The 26931-nt window shown below is 50.5% G+C and overlaps 3 protein-coding genes and 1 long non-coding RNA gene across 10 annotated transcripts in view; 2 read left to right on the top strand and 2 right to left on the bottom strand.

Moving 5' to 3' along the window:
* Positions 1–13881, top strand: part of XPO5 (exportin 5) — a 32085-nt gene extending 18204 nt beyond the window's left edge. For 4 of the 6 annotated variants that reach the window (XM_037405917.1, XM_037405920.1, XM_037405915.1 and 1 more), the window contains 13 exons: positions 16–197; positions 5073–5173; positions 6284–6380; positions 6919–7055; positions 7661–7758; positions 8251–8297; positions 8504–8598; positions 9506–9568; positions 10068–10150; positions 10883–10990; positions 11170–11307; positions 11468–11632; positions 12181–13881. In XM_037405917.1, the coding sequence (XP_037261814.1) occupies positions 16–197; positions 5073–5173; positions 6284–6380; positions 6919–7055; positions 7661–7758; positions 8251–8297; positions 8504–8598; positions 9506–9568; positions 10068–10150; positions 10883–10990; positions 11170–11307; positions 11468–11632; positions 12181–12321 (1455 nt within the window). In that variant the 3' untranslated portion in view covers positions 12322–13881. The other 2 variants (XM_037405916.1, XM_037405919.1) reach the window with 2 other exon arrangements.
* On the bottom strand, positions 3229–5045 carry LOC119156296. The gene is made up of 2 exons (XR_005107050.1): positions 4958–5045; positions 3229–4056 (listed from the first exon to the last, which is right to left on the bottom strand). It is a non-coding gene; the product is annotated as an uncharacterized LOC119156296 (long non-coding RNA).
* A 2284-nt stretch (positions 13882–16165) lies between the features above and the next one.
* POLR1C (RNA polymerase I and III subunit C) lies at positions 16166–19859 on the bottom strand. 2 transcript variants are annotated; one of them, XM_037405922.1, is made up of 9 exons: positions 19719–19857; positions 19565–19636; positions 19360–19467; positions 18792–18924; positions 18555–18674; positions 18216–18368; positions 17897–18046; positions 17197–17313; positions 16166–16482 (listed from the first exon to the last, which is right to left on the bottom strand). In XM_037405922.1, exons 1-9 carry the CDS (start codon positions 19785–19787, stop codon positions 16364–16366), a joined length of 1041 nt encoding a protein of 346 aa, XP_037261819.1. In that variant the 5' UTR covers positions 19788–19857; the 3' UTR covers positions 16166–16363. The 2 variants fall into 2 exon arrangements, with proteins under 2 accessions (XP_037261819.1, XP_037261820.1); XM_037405923.1 differs by lacking the exon at positions 19360–19467 and having other exon boundaries at positions 19719–19859.
* Positions 19860–19991: 132 nt separating this feature from the next.
* On the top strand, positions 19992–25319 carry YIPF3 (Yip1 domain family member 3). Its single transcript, XM_037405921.1, has 9 exons — positions 19992–20210; positions 20284–20490; positions 20564–20670; positions 21317–21362; positions 21751–21843; positions 22189–22320; positions 22775–22888; positions 23332–23455; positions 24839–25319. Exons 1-9 carry the CDS (start codon positions 20007–20009, stop codon positions 24958–24960), a joined length of 1149 nt encoding a protein of 382 aa, XP_037261818.1. The 5' UTR covers positions 19992–20006; the 3' UTR covers positions 24961–25319.
* The last annotated feature ends 1612 nt before the right edge of the window (positions 25320–26931 follow it).

Below are 26931 nucleotides of genomic sequence, written 5' to 3'. Positions count from 1 at the left end.
CATCTCTTGCTGCAGATAAGCTTTTGTGTGTACACCATTCTGGGAGTTGTGAAAAGAGCTCGTTGGCCTGCTGCTACTGAAGAGGCAAAAGCTGGAGGATTCTTGGTGGGATACATGCCCAGTGGAAGTCCAATCTACCGTAATCCCTGCACTGAGCAGGTCCTGAAGCTTCTCGACAATTTACTTGCTCTTATAAGGTGGGTCAAGTTGACTTGAAATCATTTATGTTGACTTAAGAATCTCGGAAAGCCAAACTGTGATAAATACATGGAATGCTCAGAGCATGTTCTCCCAGCGAAGCCAGCGGGAACACAGGCTGGTGCAGGTGCCCAAGTACTGTTCCTGACTGTTCACAGTGGGGAATGGCACTGGGGAAACTGGAGCCTTCTGAATGTTGATTGGCCTGGCCTACAAGAGTCCATCAAAGCCAATGGGAGCTTGGGCTGGGGTTGCCTCCCCCACCTCCACTGCTATAAATCTGCCACCCAGTTAATCATTTCTAGACTAATATCTCTGCTCTGCCCTCAGTCCCTACAAGGCCACCTCTCCAGTCACCACCAGGGCAGTCCCAGCTCTCATCGCATCCTGTTTGTGTTGTTCTCTCTTCAGTGTCAAACTAAGCTGGTTTTGCTGAACACGAACACCAGCCTCCTGAAGCACTGTCTGCTATTGAAATCAGTGGATGCATACTCTCAGGCTGTTGCTACCTTGCAGTGCCTCTCTGCATGTCACTGGTGGTGTGTACATCTGGGGCAGCCAGAGGAGGGAGCAAGAGAAGGCGGAGAAGGGGAATCCTGAATAACAGTTCCCAGAATAATAAAGGAGGAATCTGTCTCAGGGTAACTGCTGACACTGGGATTTTGCCAGGCTTATGGGGCAATTTTGTGAGATAATGCTACATGTTACGTACTTTAAAACATGAGGCTCTGTCCTTGGCAGGAGCCTGCTGGGAAACAGCATTTTGAGATCCACTTAGATTTTTCAGTTCCCAGGTCTTTCAGGAAAGGGGCCCTATTACTCGAGCTCTGTCTCGTCAGGTATGTTTGGTAGTTGCTGAGGTCAGGGCCGCTGCTTCCAGTGGGAAGCAACATGCTGGGCCGGTAGGACAAGCATGTATTGTCATGGCCTGCCCTAGCGGTGCTTTTCGTCACAAAGCTCTGTGTAGCACAGCAGGCGGCACTTTGGCCAGTGGGCAGGGTTGTACCATCTTGTTAGGGCCACAGAGTTGTGCTTGAAGTAATTCTGCTTTTTATCCTGGAATGCTGAAGATCTTATCGATGAGCTTTTGGGAGAGGCTGGGTAGAGTTGCCTGAGTAGAAGTAGCCTCCTGCCATTTCTTCCAGAGCCTGGAACACGCTCAGTGTTGTGGCAGACCAACTAAACCAGTGCCCAAGGTCTGAACAGGCTGAAATAGACAGACTTTTTGCTTGTGCAATCACTGTTCTTGCCAGAACTCAGGCATTATTAAAAACACTTAGGATCGCAGTTACAGCAAGCTTAGGAAAACTTACTGTTCAATTCTTATCACTCCCTGTAAAAAAGCAGAAATTCTGTGCCTGCTTGTTTGCCACCTCCAGGAAAACGCATGAGCTATGTTCTATTGCCAAGTGCTTCCCCATCTACGTAAAGGAAGAGGCTCCCTGGCTGTTTGTGAGGTAACATCTCACATCAAACATCTGTGTTGTTTGAGCATCTCCCCTGCAGTCCAAAATATTTTCTGAGTGCATAGTAGTGACATACGTGGAATGGCCTGTTGTTCACTCGGGTATCAAGGCTTTTTTTAAAGGCTGGATACTCCAACAAGAACCAATGAGTGATGTGTTAAGAGCAGTAGATTCTCCATCTCATACCTTTCCTGGCTGCTGCTGTGTGTAGAGGCCTCTATGTGTGACAACTGCAAGCTTATAGTTATTCAGTGCAAATGCTGGTGATGCTTACGTCTTTCTGGAGAAGCTGGAGCTTCTGGTGTGTTTTTTGCTGGCTTTGAGTGCTTTTTCCATGTACTGCTTCCTCGAGCCCTCTTTAGTATGGATTACAGAAGAGAATACAGAATCTGTGGCAGCCTGTCAGCAGGCAGCAGGTACAGGGATATGAGGAAGGCTGGCTGGCAGGAAAACTGCCTGTGTTGAGGATGTCTTCAGGAATGTGATTGCGTTACTACTGGGGGATGGATCTTCTCTTAGCTGTGTGCCATTAGGCAGCTTTCCGGGGGGATGAGCAAGGTCCAGTGTTGCTTATGTGCTTATGCAGGAATCGGATGTGGAAGTCCTCACAGGGTTGTATTGGTTACTGTGTGAGCAGAACTGAAGTAGGAGCAGCACAGATCCTTCTGAGCAGCTGAACTGAGCACCAAGTCAGGCACCAGCATGCAAAAAAGGGGCATTCTGCAGGCTGAGCAGTAGGGTCTGTTGCTCTCTGATATTGTATGGCATTCTTCTGCTGTGTTTGCAGACAGAAGCAGTGAAAGCTGTTAAGCCATTGAGTCTTTGCCAGGGTTAGTAGCTTGAAGGTAGGTCATGGATGAGACCAAATAGCCAAGAGGAATGAGAGGGAGTCCAGGTATCAAGGGAGAAATAAGGTAGTTTTGAGTGGCATCCTTTTGTGCCTAGCCATATTTGTCTCTGTCTTGGTAGCTGTAGTTACCAAATTATTTTGAGGTTGCTTTGTTAATCACTGCTTGCAGCTTTTTGAGCGATGATTCTCCTGTCTTCTGTGGTACCTCATTTCACCTAGGTGCTTTCTAGCTTCTGGCTTAATTGTTCTCTCCTGAATTTAAACTGAAATAATGATCTGCAGCCACCTTTAGATAAAGGCGCATTTCTGGAGTCAGTAGCTGCATGAACTGATAGATGCAGCACCTTTATTGTGGTGGGATTTGCTCGTGTTTTGTTACAAATGGACTGGTCAGGCTCAGCAAATGCTTTGCATGGACAAAGGCTATTTTGGAACTCCTCTTGATGAGATGCTGACATTACTAAGGCATTAAATCTGGTGAAAGAATTGTTGATTAGACATGGATGCTGTAGGCATTTTCATTGTAGACGGCTCCCGCTTTGGATAAAGATTCTTCAGGCATGAACTGTCCTAAAGGACTCATCTTCTGGCCTTGAAGTTCATCTTTCTAGGCATCAGACCCTCTTTCCAGCAGAGCTGCGACCATCGCTGAAAATCCCCCAGGTCCTGCCATATCCTTTGCTTGTCTTTTCTAAAGCATAAATGTCTCTTGAATTTTTTTTTCCCATGTGTGGGATGCCCAGGAGTGCTGCTCACTGCTGAGAACATGAACATGCCTACGGGCTACATCTTTGTGTATGAGGGCTGTTGGATGCTTTTTTGACTCCCATGAGGAGCAGCTGATTAGCCATTTTATCTTTGTTACTGCTGGGACCTGTCTAAAGTATTAATTAAGGGAGATCAGCCTGTGAGCGAACATCTGCCCTCCCAACTGTCAAACTTGAGAAAATGCTTCAAGGACTCTGAAACAACTAAGGACCATGATCACAGCTTCAGTATATGAATGTCTGGCCCGTCCTGCTGGGGTTAGAGCAGTGGGATTTCAAGGTTCACCACTGCAATTCCACAGTCCTCGGGTTCGCCCCACTGCCCTTCTGCCCAGCATGAGGCAAAGCCAACACTGGCACGGAGCAGGCAGGAGACATACAAGAGGGAATTACTTTAGTAGCTAGGTTTCGGGATAGCCTCAAGCAGAAATGCACGGGTTTTTGAGTCAGTGGAACAACATTATCCAAACTTCTGTGGAGGCTGGGCTGCTCCCTGGCCCCTCTTGGGAAAGTAACACCAGCTTGTGCCCGCTTTGAGGCCTGTTGCATGGTGTTAGATCCAGCCCAGAATGAGAGTATGAGTCATTAAGAAGTCATTTGTGTAGCTCTTTCATAAGAAACTTACATACTTGCCTTCCTCACGTGCAGTGAGCAGGGAAGTATTTAACGCTTGCAGAGAGAAATGGGATAGCTGCCATTTCGGAGCTAACTCAGGCTCTCGGCAAACTCAGGCAGACGTCACTGCATCGGGGTTGCCAGGATTGTGAACATAGACCTTCAAAACAAAATAAAATTAAATCATTAAGACATGAGTGAAAGCTGAGACTCTGGAGAACATACTGAGGTCTGCCCGCGCTCCCTTCCCCCAGCCATTCCCATGTACCCCCTGCTTTGGGAAACGCTGCTCTAGGGGGAGATACTGAGTTGCCCTTGATCACCTCTAGCAGCAGGTACAATGGCATTGCAGTTTTGGAGGAGGCTGCAGGATTTGTGCTGTGTGCAGCTGGCGACACCCAGAGTGGAGGTCTGAGGTCTCAAAGGAGAGAGGTAGGTGAGAGAGACACCCCCTGCCGAGTCCAGCTCTGAGTGTCAGTACCCTGGCTAAGAGGGGACCCATTTTGGCCTGGATGGCAAGAACCAGCCACCCGTGGCTGAATTGGTGTCCCGCACGGAGCCGTGGCCGCCTCCTGATGATGCGGAATTGTTCCCAGCTGGATGTGTTGTCCAGGGGGCACATGTGTCTGCCACGAGTAACATCTGATCGGACTGATGTTCTCCCTAGAGTCCCTCCAATGCCACCTGCCATTCTGGGGACTGTGACCCATTCCTGGGGGGCAGTGTGTGTATTTTGGACTTGATACAGCCCCTCCCTCTGCAGGGGCCTTAGGTGCGGAAGATCTTTTGAGATTACAGAATCTGTGTCTTGTCGGTTTTTAAAATACATTCTCTGATCCCTTTGGCCAAGCTAATAAGCTGTTGCCAGCATCAACTGGGTAATTGCTGGGAGTTTTTACTGCCAGTGCTTGCAAGGGGTGGGGTGAACTGAAGTAAGTGGAAGGGGCAGCCAGGAGATTCGGGACATGAGATGGAGTCACTCCATGTCTCTGTCGGGTCAGCTTCCCCAATATTTTTGCAGGTGGGGAAGGGGGATCCCATGCACACGTGCTTGGTCTCACCTTCCTCATCATCTGCCTCAGAAGAGCGGTTCACAAGCTGAAGGAGAGGATCCCACTGTCAAGGGCAAAAAGGGTTGACGCACATGAGTATAAACCAAGTGCTCTTCTGTTTCAGGACTCACAACAATCTCTACAAGCCGGAGATGGTGGCTAGGCTGGGGGAAACGTTTGCAAAGGCCTTAGATATGCTGGAGGTGGAGAAGAATGCCATCCTAGGTAAGGGGCTTCTCTTCAGGAGGAATGTGTGGGCAGATTCTCAGAGGTGTTTGAGGTGGTGGTCCATCATTAGCAGTGGAAGTGAAGAGGGCTGGAGAGCCAGCTTCTTCGTAGTATTTGCAGCTCAGCTTCTTTGTAGTAGTTGTAGCTGAGCTCTGATTTAAACCTGCTGAAATGAAGAAGTTAACGTAAGTTACTGGTCACAGACCAACTGGCTTCTTCTGCATGAAGTGAAGGGTACCCTACCAAACTGCTTATCCCAGCTGGGTGGCGGTCTCTGCAACATGGCATTTCAGGCTGGAGAGGCTGGTGTTGCTGTAGTTGTCTGCCTTTGAGCAGAATTGGTTCCCAGCAGGATCCCTGAGTGCTGGTGCAGAGACCTGTCCTGGAGGGTAAGACCAGGTCCTGCAGTATGGTTTTGTCCCGTTTTTCCAGACAGTGTATTAGAAAGAGGTTTCTGGAACTGTCTTAAAACAGGTTTGAGCTTGTGAACACAAGCCTTTCCAGCCAAGCAGAAGTGGGTGGCTTTGTGGATAAAGTGTAAACCGTGAGTCTGGAAATTTCAGGTTCTGATAGTGAAATATTTTGGGGAAGTTGCTTTGTCTTCTTTATCCCCGTTTCCTATCTGTAAAATGAGGAGATGCTTCCTTTTCCTGTTTTCTGTGACTTACAAACTCTGTCGGTGAACCACTGCATGTAAAGCAACAGAGTCTTGATCTCTGCTCTAAACTTTTTAGTATCACAGTTCAGCAGTAGCTTGTGTCCTGACAGAGATGAATACAAACCTGTAGAGATGAGCTATTGGAGGAGCTGCACAGCTGTCAGCGTTGCTCCTGACTGGGTTCTGATAGCTCCAGTAAGTTTTGCTTTGGAGAAATGAGGGGGCTATAACAACCTTAGTGGGAACACCTCTGCTCTGGGTACAGCCAACCTGAACTTGGCTTACCTCTGAGGGGAGGTTCTGCCCCAGGGTTGCTGCACCTCTTCCCGTTTGGCTGCGTGTTGATCTTGTCGACCCTCGCTGCTGACAAGTTGGCTGGGGCCTCCCCAGCATGTTCTGAAGGTGCACCGTGCTCTGTCAATGTAGCTGAAGCTTATTCATTCCAACAGGTCTACCTCAGCCTCTGCTGGAGCTTTATGACTCTCCTGTTTACAAAACGGTGTTAGAAAGGATGCAGGGCTTCTTTTGTACTCTCTACGACAACTGGTAAGAGCACCAGAAATCCCCATTCACCATTGCACAGCTGAAGCAGTAGGCTATTGCTGGGTGCTGACTTCTTCTAGAGTTAAGACTTTTCATGTGAGCTGTATCCTATAATATCCAAGTACGAGCTGCAGTTGTGAACTGTACTCAGTGGTTGTAACCTACTGCATATATGTGGAACACAGGCGCTGGAGAAAGTACCTCAAAACGTGGATCTGATTTTAGCCTTTCTGCGGTTAGGTAGTTGGATTGAGCACTTACCTGATACCCAGACCTAGTCTGACTCTCTGCCACTTTTAATCATGTGTTGGGATACATCAGCACTTGAAAGTACATTTTAGTGCTTAAATGCTTAATTCATTGTCCCCTCTGCAGGTACCCCAGAAAAAAAGAGATGCTGTGCTAAAATTCCTCTATAGTATTTGTTTAAGAACATGGCAACTATCTAATATCAAGATGACAGTACTTGTAACCTTTGCAGACCAGAGGCATAGTACCTATTTTCTAGCAGACTTGCAACTGACTTGTTTTTTTGTTGAAGTTTCCACATCCTGGGAAATGCAGGCCCCTCCATGCAACAGGATTTCTACACTGTTGAGGGACTTGCCACCCAGCTCCTCAGCTCAGCTTTCATCAACCTCAACAACATTCCTGATTACAGACTGCGTCCCATGCTCCGTATCCTTCCATCACTGTCTCCAGCCAGCTAGGGAGGCTTTGAACACATAAATTGTTCAGTATGGCCAAGCCAAAGAGGGGTGATGGAGGAGGTAAACAAACAGGGATACGCCTGGTGTGGATGAGGTGTGAGCCTAGGTGGGCATGAGCAGGAACAGCAGTGCAGTGGGATCAGAGAGATTAAATACAAAGAATTATGTGGTCCTGGATTCCGCATGGGAGGTGGGTAGTCCCTCCTAGGGGGCAAGGAGGCTTGGATAGTGTAGCGGCTTGGCAGTAGGATGTCTGACTAGACTTCGTGCTTGTGTGGGAGGCCATCTGGAGTTCCCAGCCCACTTTCCAGGGCTGGACATTCAGTCTTACAGCTGGGAAAAGGATGCTAGTACCCTCAGCTTTCTCAGCTGAACTGTCAGGGGAAGGGGCTGAATATTTCATGCTCTTGCAGCGTAGAGATGTCACTTGTTAATTCAGGGCTGTGAGAAGATGGGCTTTGGGGTGTCTGTTGCTTGGCCTCCCAGTGGAATGGACTGGTTCGGGCAGTGTGCTGCAGTCTCCCTAGCAGCTGGCCATGTGTGCTGGATCTCTTCCTTAACTAGTCTATGCAGGTGTGTTTGTGAAGCCCTTGGTACTCTCCTGCCCTTCAGAATACTACGAAACCCTTGTATGCCCCATGCTGGGACCACTCTTTACCTATCTGCACATGGTAAGAAAACAGCTTGTTCGATGCCGGCTCCTTGGCAGACCAGACTCCCTGTAGCAGGTGGCAGCAACATGTGAGGACATCTGTCTCTCCAAAGCTAGCAGACACCAGGGCAGAGCCTCGATGCTTAATGATTTTGATGCTGTTCAGGGAGGGCTTTTATGGTGCGTTGAACTCTGGCTGTTGCACAGCACCCCTTGCTGTGAATTCAAACATTTGCTCCTCAGACCTTCAGCCCTGAGAATTTTTGTGGGTTTGGGTTTTTTTTTGGCCTGTGTCCTCTCCTTTTCCTGAAAGCTCGCTCAGATTCTTACAGCCAGCACAGCCACAGCATCTTCAGCACAGCTGGTGGCAGTTCTTCCCCATTCAAAATGGGACTTGGCATGAGAGCTGTGTTGAAAGCTCTTGAGCTGCTATCAGCTGTGTAGCCTCTTTGCATTGTGTCAGGCATGGCTCCTTAGGAAGGTATTGAATCTTCCCTTTTGTTTTGAACAGAGGTTGTCTCAGAAATGGCAGGTGATCAACCAGCGAAGCATGCTCTGGTAAGTGTCCGTACCTTGATACGAGGGGGAGATGGGGAGTGGGATGGAGCTTTGGTCTTATATGTGGCCCTTTGCCCAGGGAACAGTCCTGACAGCAGAGAGCTGGAAAACACTGTTTACTCTGATGGTGACTCATTTGCTGTGCTTGGGCAGAGGGGATACTTTCAGACATTGGCTCCCTTCACACTAAAACCTCTTGTCCTCAGTGAGGATGATGCTGCAGATGACAACCCCGAGTCTCAGGAGATGCTTGAGGAACAGCTGGTCAGGCTGCTGACCCGAGAAGTCATGGATCTCATCAGTAAGTGAAATCAAGCTAGGTCCCCTGGGATATTTGAGAAGTTTGCCCCGGAGAGGACAAAAGGAATTTCCAATGTGCGGTAAAACTTAACTGTAATGGCCAGTATTTAACATAATCCTTAGAAACCAGGTGTGAGACGGGTAACCCTGCCAAAATCTTAGCAAAAACCTAGTAAGAGATCAATTAAAAACCTTCAGAAAAGGTGCTTCCTTCTGTTAGGTTAGCATTTAGGGCTCCATGGTTTTGGCACTGTCTTTGTAGAAGTCCAGTCCTCCTTTGGAATCTGGGTTCTCCCTTCCTCTGCCCTGGAGCCTAGTACAGGACATCAATTTATGGGCAATCTGAGCATAGAGCAGTTTTGTTGCTGACAGTCGCCATGTTTCTAGCCAGACAGGTGGGAGGAGTCCCTCCTGCAAAGCAATCTCCCTTATTTGTGTTCCTTTTCTCTCCAACATTGTGTTTTTGTCAGCATGGCTTTGAGCACAGAGGCTGGGAATATTGACTCCACGTAGAGATTTCAGATCCTCGACCTTCCATCTCCTTTCGTGCCTTAAGATAATGTTCTTCTTGGGTTATGGCTTCAAATGGTTTTACACATTCCTGGTTCTCAGTAGTCTGAAGCGGCCACTGTACAGCAGGTTCCGCTGTGGGAGGATGCTGTGGGTGGGGTGTTTCAGCCTTCCAGGTAGTGCAGTATGTGGCTTTCATACTGGGTTTGCAGATTCTTCTGCAAAGTGCTGTATAAGAGCTTCTGCAAAGTGCTGTATAAGAGCTTCTGCAAGTGCTGTGTAAGAGCTGGGGGAGCTTGAAGCAGCTGTGAGCCCATCAGAGTCTGTAGGATAATCTCTGCGTGTACTGAAGTAGCATCTTGCTTTTCCGCTCCTCTGACCTGCAACTGTTTTTGCAGCCGTTTGCTGTGTTTCTAAGAAAGGTGTTGAGCATAACACTACTGCTGCTGTAGATGGAGACGGTGAGTAAATGCCTACCTTTGCCTTTCCTGCCCTTGGTGTACACGAGCACTTTTCCCATTTCCTCATGCATTTCTTGAAGGAGAGGCTGGCCTGTTGCTGGCAGTTCTGTGTGAGGGGTGTGGTATAGGTTTGGTTAAGAAGCCTTCAGCTCTGTCCTGTCCCAGCATGTCTGGGGGCCACAGGAAAACCCAATTAACCTAGGAATAAACGTGCTGTAGGATTCACAGGTAGCATGTTTGAGCAGCTGATTCTTAAGGTACCGAGAAGAGGGGATGTGCACAGTCTCCCAGAGAGCTGAAGGTCGCTCACTAGGTGCCCTTCCTGCTCCCCAAAGGGTGCGGGTGCTTTCTGCTTGGAGAGAGATGTTCTGGCAGGCTGTGCCAGCATACTGACTGTGTGCTGTGTCCTGGCTCCCAGCTGAGTTCTCGCTGTGCCTCTCTGTGTCACCCGCAGTCCTCGGGAGGCCACGTTCACAGTGCTCTTTGCTCTGCTCTGCAGATGATGAGGCGATGGCCACAGAGGTGACTCCCCCTGCCAGCGCAGAGCTCACCGAGCTTGGCAAGTGTCTGATGAAGCAAGAGGTAAGAGTGTGTGCTCTGACTTTCACCATCCTTCCTGTCACACTTGTCTGTGGTGCAGCCAGGTGCTGATACAGCGATCTAGGCTGTTGGAGCATCCCTCAGTGTGAGAATCTTCTCTTGGGACCTTACATATTTTTTTAAGGGCCTTGTTAATGGCTGCAGAAGCCACAAAGCAAATGGGGATTGGGATCCAGTGTAACACGCAGCTACAGAGTTTCAGCCCTTCTGCAGGTGAGGCCTTAGTTGTACTGCCCCCAAGGTGCTCCCTGGCTCTGCCTCCGTCCTGGGCTCCAGCCTTCATGAGGAAGAACTTCACCCAGCAGCTCTTTTTTCTGTAAAATGTGCCAGAGCTGGCATAGGAGCCACAGTGTTAACGTAATCCACTGTGCAGAGTGCCTTCCTCCCAATACCTCTGTATTCCTCCTCTGCTGTGGATGCCTCAGAAGCTTCAGAAGCTGTTGTAGAAGCTTTTGCAGTGACTTGAGAGTAGCAGCTGATGGGAGTGAGATGAAGGGAGCAGGTTTACTTGAACTTGATTCTTCATGGCTATGGTTGTGCACACTGGGTGCCTTTAAGCACTTCAGCTGGAGCAGCAGCATGCCAGATTCTCAGAAGACAGCCCCAAGGAGCTCCTGCAGAGTCCCTGGATTTCTTCTTGGCTTCCTTCAGGTTTGAACCCTGGAGGTGGGAAATAGTTCCTTTGACTGGTTTCCCTCTCTGGCTCCTTTTCAGGATGTCTGCACTGCGCTGCTGATCACTGCCTACGCATCCCTCTCCTGGAAGGACACCTTGTCCTGCCAAAGAACCACAACACAGCTTTGCTGGCCGCTGCTCAAACAGGTACCTCTGGGAGGAAGAAGGGATTACTTCTGGCAGGGTTGGGAGATGAAGCTCTGAATGTAGTGAGAAGCATGGCTGCTTCACCCCTGGGCATCTTCTCCTCAGGAAGACTGAGCTGCTGCAGAAGAGCAGTCATGTATCAGTATCCTGCTTCCGTGCTAATATTGCCTCTTCCCCAGGTGCTTCCAGGAAACCTCCTGCCCGATGCTGTGTCCTGGTTTTTCACAAGCGTGCTGAAGGGCTTACAGACACACGGGCAGCACGATGGCTGCATGGCAGCTCTGGTCCACCTGGCTTTCCAGATCTATGAGGCCTTGGTGAGAAATTCCACTTGTTATCTAGATGCAAGGTTGGCTGGGGAGTGGTGGAAAACCAATCCCATGCGTGCTTGGGTAGGGGCGGAGGAGCTAATGGTCCCCCAAGGAGGGCAGGGCTGCTTCTAAAGCAGAGCTGTGTTAACTGTATGGCTCCCTGCAGCGCCCTCGCTACGCTGAGCTGAAGGCAGTGATGGAGCAGATCCCAGACATCCAGAGGGACTCCTTGGAGCAGTTTGATTCAAAGCTTCTCAACCCAACACTGCAGAAGGTGGCAGACAAGCGCCGGAAGGATCATTTCAAGCGCCTCATCACAGGTTGCATTGGAGTAAGTGATATCCATGAGGAAAATGAACCCGTTTCATTTCACACCCATATGCTGCAGAAAGCCAGCCTGCCTGCCTCTCCCCAGCCGCGCCTCCCCCTATCCAGGAGGGCATTGCGGTCTATTCTGTGTTTGTTCTGTCTTCAGCTCAGAGGTGCAGCAGGGGTAGCAGCCCGACTGAGCAGCCTCTCCAGCGATGATTTCTGACTGAGAGGCGGGGGGGCACCCTGCACAAGGGTGCCCAGGGGAACAGGGTGTTAAAAACCTTTGAGGGACACTGTTAGGTGGGTGCTGGGCTTTTGTGAGGATGGTGATGTTGGGAGCCTGATGGCACGGGATTAGAAGCTTGGCAGCCGGTGCCCTGGTGGTTATCTCTGTGCCCTGGCACCTGGGAAGGACCAGGCTTGAGAGTCCCCAACATGCAAATGCAGGATCCAGGCCTGGGCATTACTCAGAATCTGGGGTCTGCCTCTGAGCTGCAAGCAGCCTCTGAGCTGAGGCAGGGTATGAAGGCAGTAGTGACTGATGCCTGCCTTGTCTGTCCTCTGCAGAAGCCCCTTGGGGAGCAGTTCCGCAAGGAGGTTCATATCCGGAACCTCCCATCTCTCTTCAAAAAGGTGAAGCCATCATTGGAGACGGATGTGCTAGAAAATGAGGATGGAGAGGGTCTCACTGCACTCTTCGAGCCCTGAGCCTGGGCTGTTGCAACCATCTCCACCCCTACCTTGTATTCTGTCTCTCCACATAGTAAGCACGTTAGATTCTCTTTGTCATCGCCTCCACAAGCGTTCGTCTGAATAAAGCCCTTTACAGGCCCTGTCCCATTCTCCTCCCTGCATTGGGATGGGGCCTGTGGTGGCATTTGAACCAGTGTATTAAGCTTTCCCTGATTCCTTCCCCTCCATTGGATGAGCATCTTTAGACCTTTGCTTCTCTGCAAGGTGGGAGCTGAGCCCATAGGCTCCATTAGGTAAAGCCTGGTCATCCTGTAGCCTTGGGTCACTCTTGTTCCACCTCTTCATCCCTTGGGGCTCAGGATTCATGCAAAAGGCAGAGTAGTGCGCCATGGGAAAAGGGGCTACCCTAATCTTCCTCCAGGTGCTAGTAGCCAGGCTTTGTGGGGAGCGTATCAGACACTCCGGTCATGCCTGTTGGCTCTTGTCCCTTGCGGACTCGTACTCTGATGAGTCTGTTTCCCTCCGGGGTGCTGAGCCTTGGGCTGAGGGCTGCGTGCCAGGCAGCCTGGCAGTGCTCTAGGATCTCCCTCGAGATCAGCCTTTTCTAAGGTGCAGCTGCTCTCTAGAAAGAGGCACTGTCATACAGATACATACATATATATGTATGTATATATGATCATACAGCTTGTTCTACCCAGAGCCAAATGGAAGGCTTTTCCTTTGTGCCAGCCTTTCTTGGACATCTCTCAGGGGGAGCAGGACAGATTTTTTTTTTATTATCTTTTTCTTTTTACCATGTCCTGTAGATTAGAACATGGCCAGTGCAGGGTACGCAAAATCCGGACCAATATCTGAAGCACCTGCAAACCAAAAGGCATTTCCTCACCCTGTTGCTGTGGAGGTGACAGTAGCCTGTGTTTTTTAACCAGCCTGGTACTTGGAGAATTGCATGGTGGGGCAGGAGTGGGGGCGGTAATTCTGCAGTTTACAGGGGGGAGCCAGGTCAGAAACTGGGTTTTGGATGAGGTGGGACTCTTATGATGCCACTCCAGTCTGCAAAGCTGGTTTTTCTTACATGACAAGTGGTTCCGTTGGTCTATCCTAGCGTTAGCACAGGAGCTGGGAGGGTCTGTCCAGAGCTGGCTGGCAGTTTTGCCATCCGAAGACAAAACAAGGAATAACCTGGTGGGCAGAGAACATGGTGTCTCCACTTGGACAGACTGGATAGAATAGCTGGAGTTGGGAGGGATGGGAATGCAGAAAGGAAGAGCAGCCCTTAGGAATCCACTCACCCTCCTGCCCCTGCTGTTCCACCAGCACCCTCCACTTTCTTCCTGGCCTCAAAACTTTTTTAACCTCTGAGCTAACGTGGCTCCTGGCTTTAGCAAAGGCTGGGTGTATTTATTGTGTTGTGATATTTTTAACATCCTGTGACTTCATGCTAGACACAAGGGGTTGTTTTTTTTTTTAAATGGTTTTTAGAACCTTTTTTTGTAGGAATGTTTAAATCCAAAGCTGTCTCTGAACTGGTTGTGTTACACCTCTGAATGTCAGTAAAGCTATTCCAGTTTCATACACACAGTGTCATGCTTCATTTTATTCTTTATCTGTTTCGGTAAGATCCGAGACCTCTGCTTTGCCCAGATTGCCCTCCTAAGGATTGTTCAGCCAGCACTTCTTATTCCAGCTACCACACAGGGAGCACCTTTGCTGGTAGTCAACATACATTATGAGGGAGGGGATGAACCATTCCAGACTACCTAATCAAATTAGAAGGCAAGGGGAAAATTGCATTTTAAAGTATTTATGTCACTCACAGCTGGTTATATTAATTCCACAACAGCTGCTAGGTCCCAGCTTACAGCTTGAAGGCTCAATGTTGCCGAAGTGAAACCCTTTGGCATGCCTATTCCAGGCTATGTCCCATAAGCAGTATGGCAAATACGCACAGAAAGGTGCGTATACTACCGAAGTAGCCTCCAAGCCCAACCCTGGCTACTGCTGGGAGAAACAGTGTCTTGTGCTAGTACTGCAGTTCAGCCGCAACGCTCTCGGCTGACCTTTTCGGTCACACAGCTACAACAGGACGGTGACGTAGCTATTGCCTTTGGTCTCTCCCTTGGTCTGAAGGTTGCATGAAAGGTCCCTCTTGCAGCAAAAGTAGAAGGTCTCAAAGAGGTGTGCCTGAGCACCGTCGTGTAAATTTTTGTTATAAAACCTTTTCCCAGGGCCCCAACTGTAACCCAGCTCAGCATGTTTAAACTGAAAGGATCAAGACAGAAATCAGTGTTTTTCCAATGGGATTAACACCTAAATGGGTGTTGATTAAGAACTAGCCCCAGTCCAGGTGGAGAGGAACTTTTCTATGCTTTAAGCTGGCACTGGGACTACACACAGAGTTCCTCATACACCAGGCAAGTACTGCACAGCTGAGCTAAGTTTTCAGCAAGCAAAAAGCCCTGGGGGAGGAGGCATCATGGTGAAGGCTGTTAGGAGCTCTAAACCGAGAGGTGCAAACCACAGGACTTAGGCCTAGCTCTTGGGTTCCCAGCACTCCCTTCCAAGGGTCAGGGGATGAACGAGACCCTGCGGGATGCGTTCAGCAGCAAAGGGCCCTGCAAGCCTGCTGAAAGAGGGTGTGGTGCAAGAGTCAGCAAACACAGCTGTGAAACACTGACAGCTCCCAGAATAGCTCTCACAGGGAAGCAGCCAGTTCCCCCAGCAACCAATTACCAGCTCTCTGCAAAAATACCTGGAAGCAGGGCATGGGTCTGCAACACAGCGTAGTGACATGGGACAGGTTGGGATTGCAGCCAGGACACCAAGCTTGCCTATTCCCTACAGCACATCCACCTTAACACCTGTAAGGATGTTTACAGCACAAGTAACTGCATCTCAGCGAAGCAGATAAAAGTATGATTGCTACGCTAAATTCTAGCATTGTAGTGAGGACTGACTCAAGCAACTGGGACACACTGGTACTCCCGGCTGTTCCCTGAAGTTCCAGTTCCTTCATCAGTTTGTCAAGAGACGTTCACAAGCCAAGACCTACCCTGCTGCTGGCTAACAGTGCTCACCACCGAGACTAACTTGCAAGTCCTCCCAGGCTTCCCTGGGTAAAGCCAGGCCCATGACTGTCACCAGCTCTCCACCATCCAGTTCTGCTTCAAAGACAGCCCAAAGTACATTCAGTCACTGAAAAGGAGAACAGAGCAGTCAAATCTAACACCTGGGGAGAAATGCCTTACCTCAAGATATTTAAAAAGGGATGGTCAAGTCCTTACAGAGCATGTTTTCAAACCCCACCTTTGCACAGAGAAGCCCAATACTGTTACCATAGATTGTTTGGGCTAGAAAAGACCATCAAATACCATCTAGTCCAACACGCCCTGCTGTTGTCGGGGTCATATTTCACTAGATCAGGGTCTTCTGTCCAACCTAAGTCTACCTTCTACCAGTTTAAAACCCATCACTACAGGCCATACCTCCATGTCCCCTTTACATACTGAAAGGCCACGATAAGGTCTTCCCAGAGCCTTCTCTTCTCCAGGCTGAACAACCCCAGCCCTCAGCCTTTCTTCATGGGAGAAGTGTCCCAGCCTTCTGACAGCACAGCCTTTCAGCTGTCACATTAACTACTCCTGAGCTGGTCTGAGACACCTGCAAAAGTTTTGCGCTGATACTAACTTGCTAAATCTCACTGACCCACTGTGAGTGCTTTACTACACTGCTGTATCAGTCATCTTCTCATACTTCATACAATCTAAAATAAATGCTATTATTCATCTTTACACCTGCTGCCACTTTCTTCTCTGTGTATTACAGTCTCACAATTGTGATGAGCAGAGAAGGAGACAGCTGTAAAGAAAAGCCTTTATTTTAGTGCATCTCCTCACTGAGGCTCATTACCAACAGAAGCCAAATCCAAAGAGATCATCCTAGGACTCTTAACAAGCCCGTCTCAGACCTCTTGCCTACGGAAGATAATCACCCCTGCCGGCAGGTGCAGGCAGCCCAGAACAGCAGCGCAGGGACACACTTCCCAGCTACAGCCTAGTCACTCCATAGGCACAGAGTCCAGCTCATTCAGGAAGCGCTGACACTTTCCCATCAGGATCTTGATGGCTTCACTCACCAGCACATCTGGAGGCAGGATACCCGTCGACTCCACTGAAACTGCACAGAGACATCGGTCAGTACAGCCACTAGGCTGCCTCAGCCTACCCCTGGCCCCAGCATTCCTGTCCCTCATCTTCCCTTATACCGCCCTTCTGACAAGGCAGATCTTCACAGCCAGAGAAGAATGTAACGATTTGCTGGCAGCAAGGACATCACAGCACTCTCCAAACTATCAAGCTGCAACAAGGTCTTTTACCATCTCATACCAGCATACTCTTCATACAGTCCCTCTGCTGACATCTCACCTCATCCAGGGCCCACTCTCTCTTCCCTTGCTTCTTCCTCGGCTGCTCTCTCTTCACTGGCTCTTAACCACTTAACTTAACCAGCCACACCTGCACCTTATCTACATCAGCCAACCCACCCCCCCCAAGCCAACCCACAGTTGTATATTATCAGTGCTAATTAACTTCCCCCCCCCCTTTTTTTAACATTTCATACCTTATGTTTTTAACAATCATTACAACCTTTTTACAAATAAATTTTTCATACAGTCCTCTATAATTCCTCTGCAGAAGGACAAACACATTTGATCCCAAAGCAACACTAAACCACAGCCTCAGTAGTTACCCACTGGAATACGAATGTATCAATGCTGATGATGTGGGAGGGAAGGGGAAGGCAGACACCCAGCTGTACACGCTGGCCAGTCTCTGCTTGTTTGCACAACCACAGCAGGGCTCTATGTTCTACGGAAAATGGGGCACTTACAGATGTAATGGTTTCGTACTCTTGCCAGGCGCACAAGGTTTTTCAGACTCTCATGACGGAAAACTTCTCGGCTGAACATGTCCAACCGTGCATTGGCTACTCTTGCCACCTTTTTTCCTAAAGGGGAAAAGATTAAACAACATGGGCACCGGCAGCAGATGGGTGCCTTGTGGTAACAGCAGGTGCTTACCCCTCAAACATGCACTCCCCCATCAGCAAAGGCAGTGAAGCCACCAATAAAGAATTAGCACATCCCCAAGACAAAACTCTAACCTGACAGTACTGGTCTTGAACAGTTCCAACCCAAACTCAAAGCTTGTATGCACCCCTGGGCAGGACACATGAAGTCTCTTGCATGCTCAGCTTCTGGGAAGAGCAAGCTCACTACCCAGTCTTACAGACAACTGAACAGTGCTGGAAGCTGTGGTCAGCAGCTGCAAAGCCCTGCAGTCAGGCACCCAATGCCTTAGCATTTCAGGGACATCCCAGTTCATCACCCAACGCATCTGCACGTGACAGCCACTCACTCACTCATAAAACCAGGCTCAGAATAGCGTGAGCAGCTGCTTATCAGCAAGGCAACATCACAACATGGTTTTCTCCACAAAATGTGGTTGTGTCTCTACAGGCTTTGGCTGTAGTCTCTTAGTCTCTGCTAAGGCTTGTTAGATATAAGGCACTTAGAGCACGAAAAAAGTACCCTTGATATTCTGGATCTCAATGACTCCAGGGGAAAAGCACTTCTGCAACATCTCAGCTGCCTCATCCTCAACAGGCTGCAGGAGAGTAATGTCAGGAAGCAGTCGATAACTGGCTGTGGCCACAGGAGAAAACTTGGCATGATCTTTTCCTGCATGAAGAATTAAGAGTCAAGGGTGAGTGCAGACCTCTGAATGAGTGCAGGGATGACAGGGCCTGAAGGTGCAGGGGGAAAGCTGGTTCTCCACCCCTCACACAGCTGTACCCTAGTTCAAGCACTCACATTCCTCCGCCCGCTGCCCCCAGGACCCACAACTCACCTATACCCTTGACACAGTGCATAAGCACATCTATTTCCTGGCCAGGTCGCAACAGTGCAATGAGGATGTCATCATGAACAGGTCGGAAGTCAGCGTCTGGAAAAAGGTCTGTCTGATTCCCCAAGGGCACCCACGTCATATGTTTACTGTACACTGTGAAGAGAAGCCAAAAGTATCAGCCAGCTACTGTCTCAAAACAGGACTAGAAATGGGAAAAAGTAAGCTTAGCAGAATGGGCACCAGCTTGCTCTGCTCACAGGGCTGAGACAACAGACCAAATCCTGTCTCCCAAGACCAAAAAAGAAAAAAAACAGCACCTATTTTTAGGAGACATCTCACCTTTGTGATTGAAATATAGTTCATTAGGATCAGATGATTCCTTGGCTGCCTGAGGGTTTCGGCTGCATTTTATTTTCAGCTGGAACTGCAGAGTATCAATTTCTGTGCCTTCTTCATCTCCTGAGAAGGGAAGAAAAGCATGAGACTCTACAGATTCACACTTCTGCTCAGTTTATGCAACCCTGATTTCCTGCTTTGGGGGGAACTTGCAGTATTTCTGTTTGATCCAAGACTCACCTTGGTTTCTATATTCGAAGAGTCGAGGGTCAGCCCGGATAGGGATGAGGCCCAAGCGGTGAGCCAGAATTTCGTCCTGCACAATGGATGTGTTGTTGTACACAAAGACTTTCTCTACAGCCATGGTTGGCACCTCAGGGAGACCAGAGACCAAGTCAGCGCGAGACGACAGCTGAACTATGCGCCAACTAAATATCCCTCTAGAGTGCCTATTCTCTCCCATAAATAATTGCCCTGCAGAATATCTTCAGCGCTATTTCTGCCAAACCAGGCTACCCAATATGCGCTTACACCTGATACACCCCCTTCCCCGTTTTTTGTTCTTATACAAACGATCACAAAGGTGAAAGGCAGGTCGATCCATGGACAGTACCAACAGCACCCTGAAGAGCAACAAGCGCTACTGCTGACGCTGCTAAGGCCCTAACCCTGGGCTGCTGGCACACGTGCAGCACGAACCTGCGCCTCTCCTCCGAACCCAGTCCCAGGGGCTGAGGTAAGGCAGGACGCCCCCAGGCAACTGCCCCCACCCCCAGGCCGGCGCCCCCGGCCTCCCCCGCAGCGGTACCTCGGCCAGCAGGATGCGGCGGAACGCGTTGGCGATGGCGGCGTCGATGCCCACCATGTCGAACTCCAGCGCGCCCTCCTCCTCACGGACGATGTCCACGCGGAACGCCTGCGGGGCCACCCGCCGCGGGTCACGCCGGGCGCCGCGGCTGGGACGCGACCCCCGCCCCCACCCCGGCCTCCCCCCGCCCCCGGCCCTCGCCCACCTCCTCGAAGCGCCGCTGGTCCCAGGCGTCATCGTAGCCCGGGTAGTTGCCGGGGAAGTCGGTGGTGTGGACCTGCGGGGAGGCGGAGAGGCGGGACGGTGAGGGGGCCGGCAGCCGGGCGCCCCCCGCGCTCCGCCGCGCCCCACTCACGCACGTTGCGGACGCCGAACTCGCCCAGCACCACGCGGTCCCGCAGCTCGTCGGTGCGCCGCCTGCCCGCCATGGCCGCCGCCGGCCCGGCCCGCGGGGCGGGGCTCCCCTGCACGTGACGGGCCTCCGCCCGCCCACGCGTGGCCGCGACGCTCCCGGGGAGCGCGACGCTTCCCCGCCAGCGCCGCCGGCCGGCCCGCCCGCCCGGGGGCCGCGTGGCTGCGCATCCCCGCCGCCTCTGCTCGCCGCGCCCCCCCGCGCCGCGCCCGCCCCGGCCTGCGCCACACACAAGATGGCGGCGCCCGCCCGCCCTCGCGAGAGCGTGGGAGCGGCCCCGCTGCGAACGTCACATCCGGGCGCTGGGCCGCTGGCGAGCGGCGGCAGCCAACGCGGCGCGGGCCCGGCCGGCACCATGGCGGCGCCGGCGGCGGGCGGCGGCAGGAGCGGCACCGGCGGCAGCACCGCCGACTGGGGCGGCTTCGAGGACAACATGCAGGTGGGGCCGGGCCGGGGGCGGCGGAGCGCAGAGCCGAGCCGGGCGGGCGCTGACGCTGTCTGCCCCGGCGCAGGGTGGCGGCTCCGCCGTCATCGACATGGAGAACATGGACGACACGTCGGGCTCCAGCTTCGAGGACATGGGGGAGATGCACCAGCGCATGAAGGAGGAGGAGGAGGAGGAGGCGGAGGGCGAGGCGGGGGCCGCCGAGGAGGAGGACGGGGAGTTCCTGGGCATGAAGGGGCTGCGGGGGCAGCTGGGCCGGCAGGTGGCTGACCAGGTGAGCGCGGCCCCCCGCCGCCCCCCGCCGCGGGGCGCCCCCCCGCCCGCTGCCAGCTCCCTTCTCTCCGCAGATGTGGCAGGTGGGGAAGCGGCAGGCCTCCAGGGCCTTCAGCCTCTACGCCAACATCGACATCCTCCGGCCATACTTCGACGTGGAGCCCGTCCAAGTGCGAGCCAGGTGGGCAGGGCCCGGCCCGGGCCGTCTCCGCTGGGGGGCGGGGGGGGGAGGGGGCTGGCTGTCCCCCCGAGGCAAGCGAGCCGGCCGGGCTGCAGCCCTGCAGGAGGGCGCCTTGCGGGGAAGCACACTGCGGTGTCCCGCTGCGGTGTCCCGGCCTCCCCGACAAGGTCCCGCAGGTGGGCTGCCAGCCCCCTCGCCTGTCACCCTGCGTGGCTGCTCAGGGCACAAGAGGAGGCTTTGGGACATCTTCAGCCTTTTAGGACTTGGCTGCATCATGTGGCCTGTTTTGGGTTTGCAACACAGCAGTGTCCAAAAAGGCAAAGTTTTGTGAGGATGGATGAAGAAAGGTGCCTTTTCCTTCCTGCCGTTCTGTCAACGGTCTCTCATCCCTGAGTGGGCCCCTAAACGTTTTCATTGAATCCCACCACCACCCCTCCAGCAAAGTTAACCCACTGATCAGTAAGGTTTTTCTCCTTTAGTAACCTTCCGTGACTCTTTAGAAGGAATCTCTGTCCCCCAAGGCCTGTGACCACAGCAGGAAATACTGGTAATGGGTGTATGGGATCTTTTGCTTTTGAAGCATCTTGTTAACCATCCTGTTGTCCTCCTTGCTCCTGCTGTCATTCCCTGCTTTGCTGTGATGCAGACTGCTGGAGTCCATGATTCCTGTGAAGATGATTAATTTCCCACAGGTGAGTTCCTTGTTGCTGAATCAGACTCCCTGGCCAAGGGCATGTCCCACAGACACCTTGTAAAACTGAAGTAGTCCATGTTATTCAGGACCTGAGTTTGTTACAGGTTCATCTCGCTGAAAATGTTAGTAATCCCTTTCCTGTGGTTGTTCCAAACCTCAGTGTGCTTGCTACCTTTAGTGCTGGTACAGTTATAGACTTTGCATATCCCAGGCTCCTTATGACACAACCTATTCTGCCTGGCTTCTGTCAGCAGCAGCCTTGCTGTTACTTCTGAGGCAGCCAAGTAATAAAACCTCATCCAGGGCATTTCTCACATCGCTTGGGGTGGGGAGCCTGGTATTCAGGAGCACTAACCAAACCTTCCCTGATCTATCTCCTCCTGTAGAAGATTGCAGGCGAGCTGTATGGACCCCTCATGCTGGTTTTCACACTTGTGGCCATCCTTTTGCACGGGATGAAGACCTCAGACACCATAATTGTACGTCAAGTCTCGGTGATAAGTTCTGGTTTGACTGGGCTCTGAGTTCCTATAATGATATTAGGAAAAAGACAGGAGACCTCTTCCATGACTGATTAGTATTTTGCTGAAAAGCAGATAGATTCGAGGAAGAAGCTGTTGATTTGGGGATGAGAGGAAGCACGCATCAGAAAGTCTTGATGCTCTGCTGCTGGGAGAGCTGGGGTGTAGGTCATGTGGCACCCTGAACACTGCTAGCTAACTATTTGATAATGCCTAGAAAGGCTCTGGGACTCTCTGAGGTGGAATTTGGGTGCTGGTAGGTCACTTCTTTGAGTCCTCCTCATCCTGATGCTGTCTCCACAGAGGGAAGGCACACTGATGGGCACAGCCATTGGCACTTGCTTCGGTTACTGGTTGGGCGTCTCCTCTTTCATCTATTTCCTGGCATATCTGTGCAATGCCCAAATCACGATGGTGCAGATGCTGTCACTGTTGGTATGTACAGATGGAGCTGCCCCAAGATGCAAGTTGGCTGCATGGTGTTCCAGCACAAGCTGTTCCCAGAGAATGGGAAAAGTCCTTGTTAGACTGGTGGTCCCAGGTAACTGCAGTGGGACAACCTGGGATGTTCTTCTGACCTGCCCCATCCCAGGCACAGTGATAGCACAAAGAGAGAGTTCCTTTGTGCAGGTCTCCTGCTTTGCACTTCCTGATCTGAGAGCCTGGTGGTAAAAAAACTTCCCTCTCTTTCCCAAGTTGCTGCAATCTCTGACATCCCTGTGAATCCTTCAGAAAGATTATTTGGGTGTGAGCTGCTGTTAAAATTGTTGTGCTGGTTGGCTTTTTGGCATTGAATGAGTGGTTTGTGAAGGAATGGGATGCTCGTGCTGTTGATCAGTGGCCCCTTCTGTGAGGCTGACGCTTGTAACATGGATGTTTTTGTTGTCAGGGCTATGGTCTTTTTGGACACTGCATCACTCTTCTTGTCACCTATAATATCCACTTCCACTCCCTCTTCTATATCTTCTGGTTGGTTGTTGGTGGACTCTCTACGCTACGAATGGTAAGGGATGGGCAGCCATGCAGCCCTCCTCTTCTGGGTACAAAAATGGGCCTGTTCCTTGGGCCTGTCAGTTCATTTCACAGCCAGTCAGGCTGCTGTGAAGAACAGCTTGATGCTTCTGGGTTATTTGGCCACTGGTGTACGGTGGTGATGCTTGGATTAATATCCTCACCCATTCTAACAGCTGCAGGAAGTTTACTCCATTACAGCCCTTGCTCCCATGTGCCTGAGCATCCTGCACTCGTTGGCAAGACTGGGCAAGGTTCACCTACACAAAAGCAAGTCAGATTATTCTGAACTTGTTGGTGCCAACTGCAAAAAAGGCTCTGAGCAGTGTTTCTCCTGGCTGCTGCTATTTGGTCTATCCTCCTGTGTGCTCCTGACTGCAGTGCCAGAGGCTCAGGTACAAGCTACGTTGTCTCTAATCTCCACCTCTCTCCTAGGTTGCTGTGTTGGTATCGCGCACCGTGGGGCATACCCAGCGGCTCATCCTGTGTGGGACCCTTGCTGCTCTGCATATGCTTTTCCTCCTTTATCTGCACTTTGCTTATCACAAGGTGGTGGAAGGTAAGCAAGGGAGATATGAAGACTTACCCTGTTCGATCTGAGGGAAGAGGAGCTGCTTTTTGCTCTCTCTGAGAGAAAGGATGGACAGTTTGGATCTGACCTGAGGGCATCTGTGCCAGTTTCCAACTCAAGAATGACCAGTACTAGCTTTATTAGAGAAAACTGTCGAAGTAGGGCAACAGGTAGATGTGGGGTAGTTTCTGTACACCGAGTTTTAATACTTAAGACCTAAGTTGTGAGGCAGGACGCTTATTCTTTCCCCACAAGTGAAATATAACAGCACTGACTGTTCTTGCATGCAGATGTCCGGTCCCTTTCTGAATCTTGCTGAAGTCAGGTTGCTTTTCTCTGATCAGGAAATGTGTCACAAGTTGTCTTCCTTCTTTCTGTTACACCTTTTTTATCTTGTGTTGTACAACACAAATGGCAGAAGCTGCATCTTCCCCTGTTGGTGTTGTTTACTGGGCTATACATGTTTGGGTCCCCTTTCTGTGTCTTTTTTTTTTCTCCCAACAAAGGCTCAATCTCCTTTTATTAAAAAAAAAATAATAAAAAAAAAAGTCTTCTCCCACCTTATCACTGGAGAGTTTCCAAATACCTAAATATGCTGTTCCGCAAGCCTCTTTATGAGTTCAGGCAGCCAGACTTGTTCATATTTCAGATAAATCTGCATAATCGAGGGTTATAGCATAGCATTACAAGTCTTTTTAGATGTAAATACGATTCTTTCCTAGATCCATTCTTATGGTGAAGGTTCTGAGCTCTGATCTGCAACATTTCAGCAGATGAAATAGGATAACATATACTCCAAGCAATTTTCTTCAAGGCACTCCAAGACTGATTATCAGTCTTGAGAGGGTAATTGACGGACTGGAGGACACTTGTATCTGTATGCGTGTTTCCTGCCAAGCACGGTTTATGTTTGTATTGCAGTGATAAAAATTCCACACTGCAGCTCCTGATGTGAGTCTGCAAGGGTATCTCAGGATGAAAACAAACAATTGGTCTAAGAACAGGATCTGTGTTGGGATGAGGTGGTGATGGGATCTTACCAACCTGCCTCAGCAAAACAGCATCCCTGGCAATGTCTGCGTTCAGGTCAGATGGGGATCTGGCACCCTCAAAGTGAAAAGATCTATGTTCCTCTTGGGAACATGCGGTTTCCCCGCCCCACGGACAAGCTCTGATCTGTGCCCTTTGGTCTCCGGATGGATGCGTTTACTCCTGTTCAGTGTTTGGGACTAGGTGTCTCCTCCCATCACCTGCAAGTGCTTTGTATGTCCTTGGGCCCTGTTGCCATCGACCACTACCTGGCCAGAGAGACAAAAACATCTGTGCAACTGAACTAACTCTTGCCACTCCCCCTTTTTCTGTTTCCTGCAGGTATCCTGGACACATTGGAAGGACCCAACATGCCACCCTTTCAGAGAGTTGCCCGAGACATTCCAGTTGTTTCCAATGCTGTATTGAACACAACAGCCAAAGCAGTTGCATTGACCCTGTAGTTTCACGGACTTGGACTTGCTTCCTTCACTACTTTTGGGGCTGTGTAGGGCGATGATAACCTGCTGCCTCTTAGGAACAGGACAGAACAGTAGGAAGAAGACTGGTTTTGTTTTGCTGGAGCTGTCCTTTCAGTTGCAGTTTTGGACAGCTGAGCAGACTGCACCTCAGTGACTCAGAAGAACTACGTTCTTCCCTCACCCAGGTCTGGGTTGTCTTGAGTAGAGTGGTTCTGTTGCCTGCATGTTTAGCTGGGATTTCCCAGTGCGGTTTGTCCCTTGCTGCTTGCTGATGTAACCCCAGGGGCATCTGCCCTGTTCCTGTCCTGAAGAGGGAAGAATTAAATTGATGTTGGTGCTGAGTGGTGCCTTATGTTTGAGCCTACTTGTGTAATGGGAGAGCAGTGTTGGGTCTCTATGCCTTTAGCTGTCCTGTCCTAGACTCAGAGGATTCTTTGCAATTTTCTGCTGTCTGGCTTCAAATGTTCTGTGATATGTGGCCTGTCTTGGGCACCTTTTCCATAGTCCAAGAGACACAGGAACTTTAGTTTGTCTGGATATTTTCAGGAATAGCATGATATTTAACCACCTGCTCTTCCTTGTCATGTTCCAGGTTGATCCTTCTCTTTTCACTTGATCCCAGCTCACCTCAGCTGTCCCTTCTCCTGTGTATGTCAGAAATGTTTCTGTCCCCATGCTTTCACAGGACATTTGTTCTTGTCACCCTTCCGCCCATGTTGCTCTGTGGGACAGCAGTTCTGACTGCAGGGGTAACATGTTTGTGCGTGGTCTTCTGTGGATATTTCTGTTAAGCTAGTTCAGCCCTCCCTCATGCAGCTTGCTCGCATGTCTCCCAGCTGTGGAACTTTCACCTCATTGCTCTGAGCAGGAGCGGCTTCCTGCTCCCCCAGACACAGTCTGTGTGTGCTGCCTGGCTTTTCAAGCTGAATCTAGGCCTTATGTCTGAAAGGACTCCTGGAGCCTTGATAGTCTCTGGCAAACTTTTTTCCACTGTTCCCACTAAACAAAGGGAGAAGTGGGGGAGTGTGCAATGGTAACAGAGCTGACACATTTATCTCCAGCATACTGATGCGGGAAAGCTCCAGTGAGGATGGGGAAGCAGAACAGCTCAGCCTAGGCTTACTTGCATTGCGGTAACCCACAACTCAGTAGTTCAGATGTAGCCTTCCCTCGCTGCTCTAACTTGTACTGGTCCACGAGTAGAAAACTGTTAGCTGATAACTGGCTTTCACCTTTTCTCTCCCGGTAGCTCTGAATGATTAGGGGAGGGGAGCCACCCCTCAGAGAAGTTCACCCTTAGGCTTGGGCTGGAAAACCTCCAAAATATTTCCCTTTCTTGATGTACCCACAAGTTAGCTGTGCACAAGGCAGATGTCAGAACTGCGCTCCTTGGTCCCTTGCTTATATTAGTGGGAGAGGATGCAACTGTAGTGGCATTCAGACTAGTGCCAAGGTGCAATGAGAGGAAGATGGTGCCAGCTACTGTAATCAGGCTGGTCATCTGCTTCAGTTAAAAATGTCACTGGATAGGACTTGAGCATTTTCAGTCAGACCTATTTTCCACTGTTTGCTTATTCCCAACTTTGTAATTTGTTCTCCTTCCAAGAGCAAGAAGCTCATCTGCTAACATATACATGATAGACATGTTCTTTTTCACCCCCCAACCCTGCCTTACTTTGGCAGAAGAACAGCATTCAGAACAAGTTATGTGGGGGAACAAAATTAATTATTTGGGCTAGTAGTCTCCATGTTTTTTGGACCAAATGAACCACTTCAAGCTCCCAGAATTTCTATTACTTCCAAACTTGACAAAATGGAAGTGTTAGTTTGTAATGATGACTCTGGTATTTCCCTCTTTAGAACTCCACAGGAAGTTGCTTTCTAATTCACACTTCTTGCCCTGGCAGCCTAGAATGGGTCTGTTTCTCTTGGTGCAAATTCTCAAAGCATAGG

Source organism: Falco rusticolus, chromosome 12 (assembly GCF_015220075.1).
Source record: "Falco rusticolus isolate bFalRus1 chromosome 12, bFalRus1.pri, whole genome shotgun sequence".
Lineage (NCBI taxonomy): Eukaryota > Metazoa > Chordata > Aves > Falconiformes > Falconidae > Falco > Falco rusticolus.
The sequence above is the reverse complement of the archived record's forward strand: the minus strand, read 5'-3'. Positions and strand labels throughout refer to the sequence as shown.

Excerpts from the sequence above, each read along its gene's own strand:
- POLR1C (XM_037405922.1), bottom strand. The coding sequence starts at position 19,787 with ATGGCGGGCAGGCGGCGCACCGACGAGCTGCGGGACCGCGTGGTGCTG. Across the intron at positions 18,675-18,791 it reads CTTCGAATATAGAAACCAAG|GAGATGAAGAAGGCACAGAA; the intron begins GTGAGTCTTGGA and ends TTCCCTTCTCAG. Across the intron at positions 17,314-17,896 it reads TGAGATCCAGAATATCAAGG|GAAAAAAGGTGGCAAGAGTA; the intron begins GTACTTTTTTCG and ends TTTCCCCTTTAG.
- YIPF3 (XM_037405921.1), top strand. The coding sequence starts at position 20,007 with ATGGCGGCGCCCGCCCGCCCTCGCGAGAGCGTGGGAGCGGCCCCGCTG. Across the intron at positions 20,211-20,283 it reads GCTTCGAGGACAACATGCAG|GGTGGCGGCTCCGCCGTCAT; the intron begins GTGGGGCCGGGC and ends GCCCCGGCGCAG. Across the intron at positions 20,671-21,316 it reads CCCGTCCAAGTGCGAGCCAG|ACTGCTGGAGTCCATGATTC; the intron begins GTGGGCAGGGCC and ends GCTGTGATGCAG.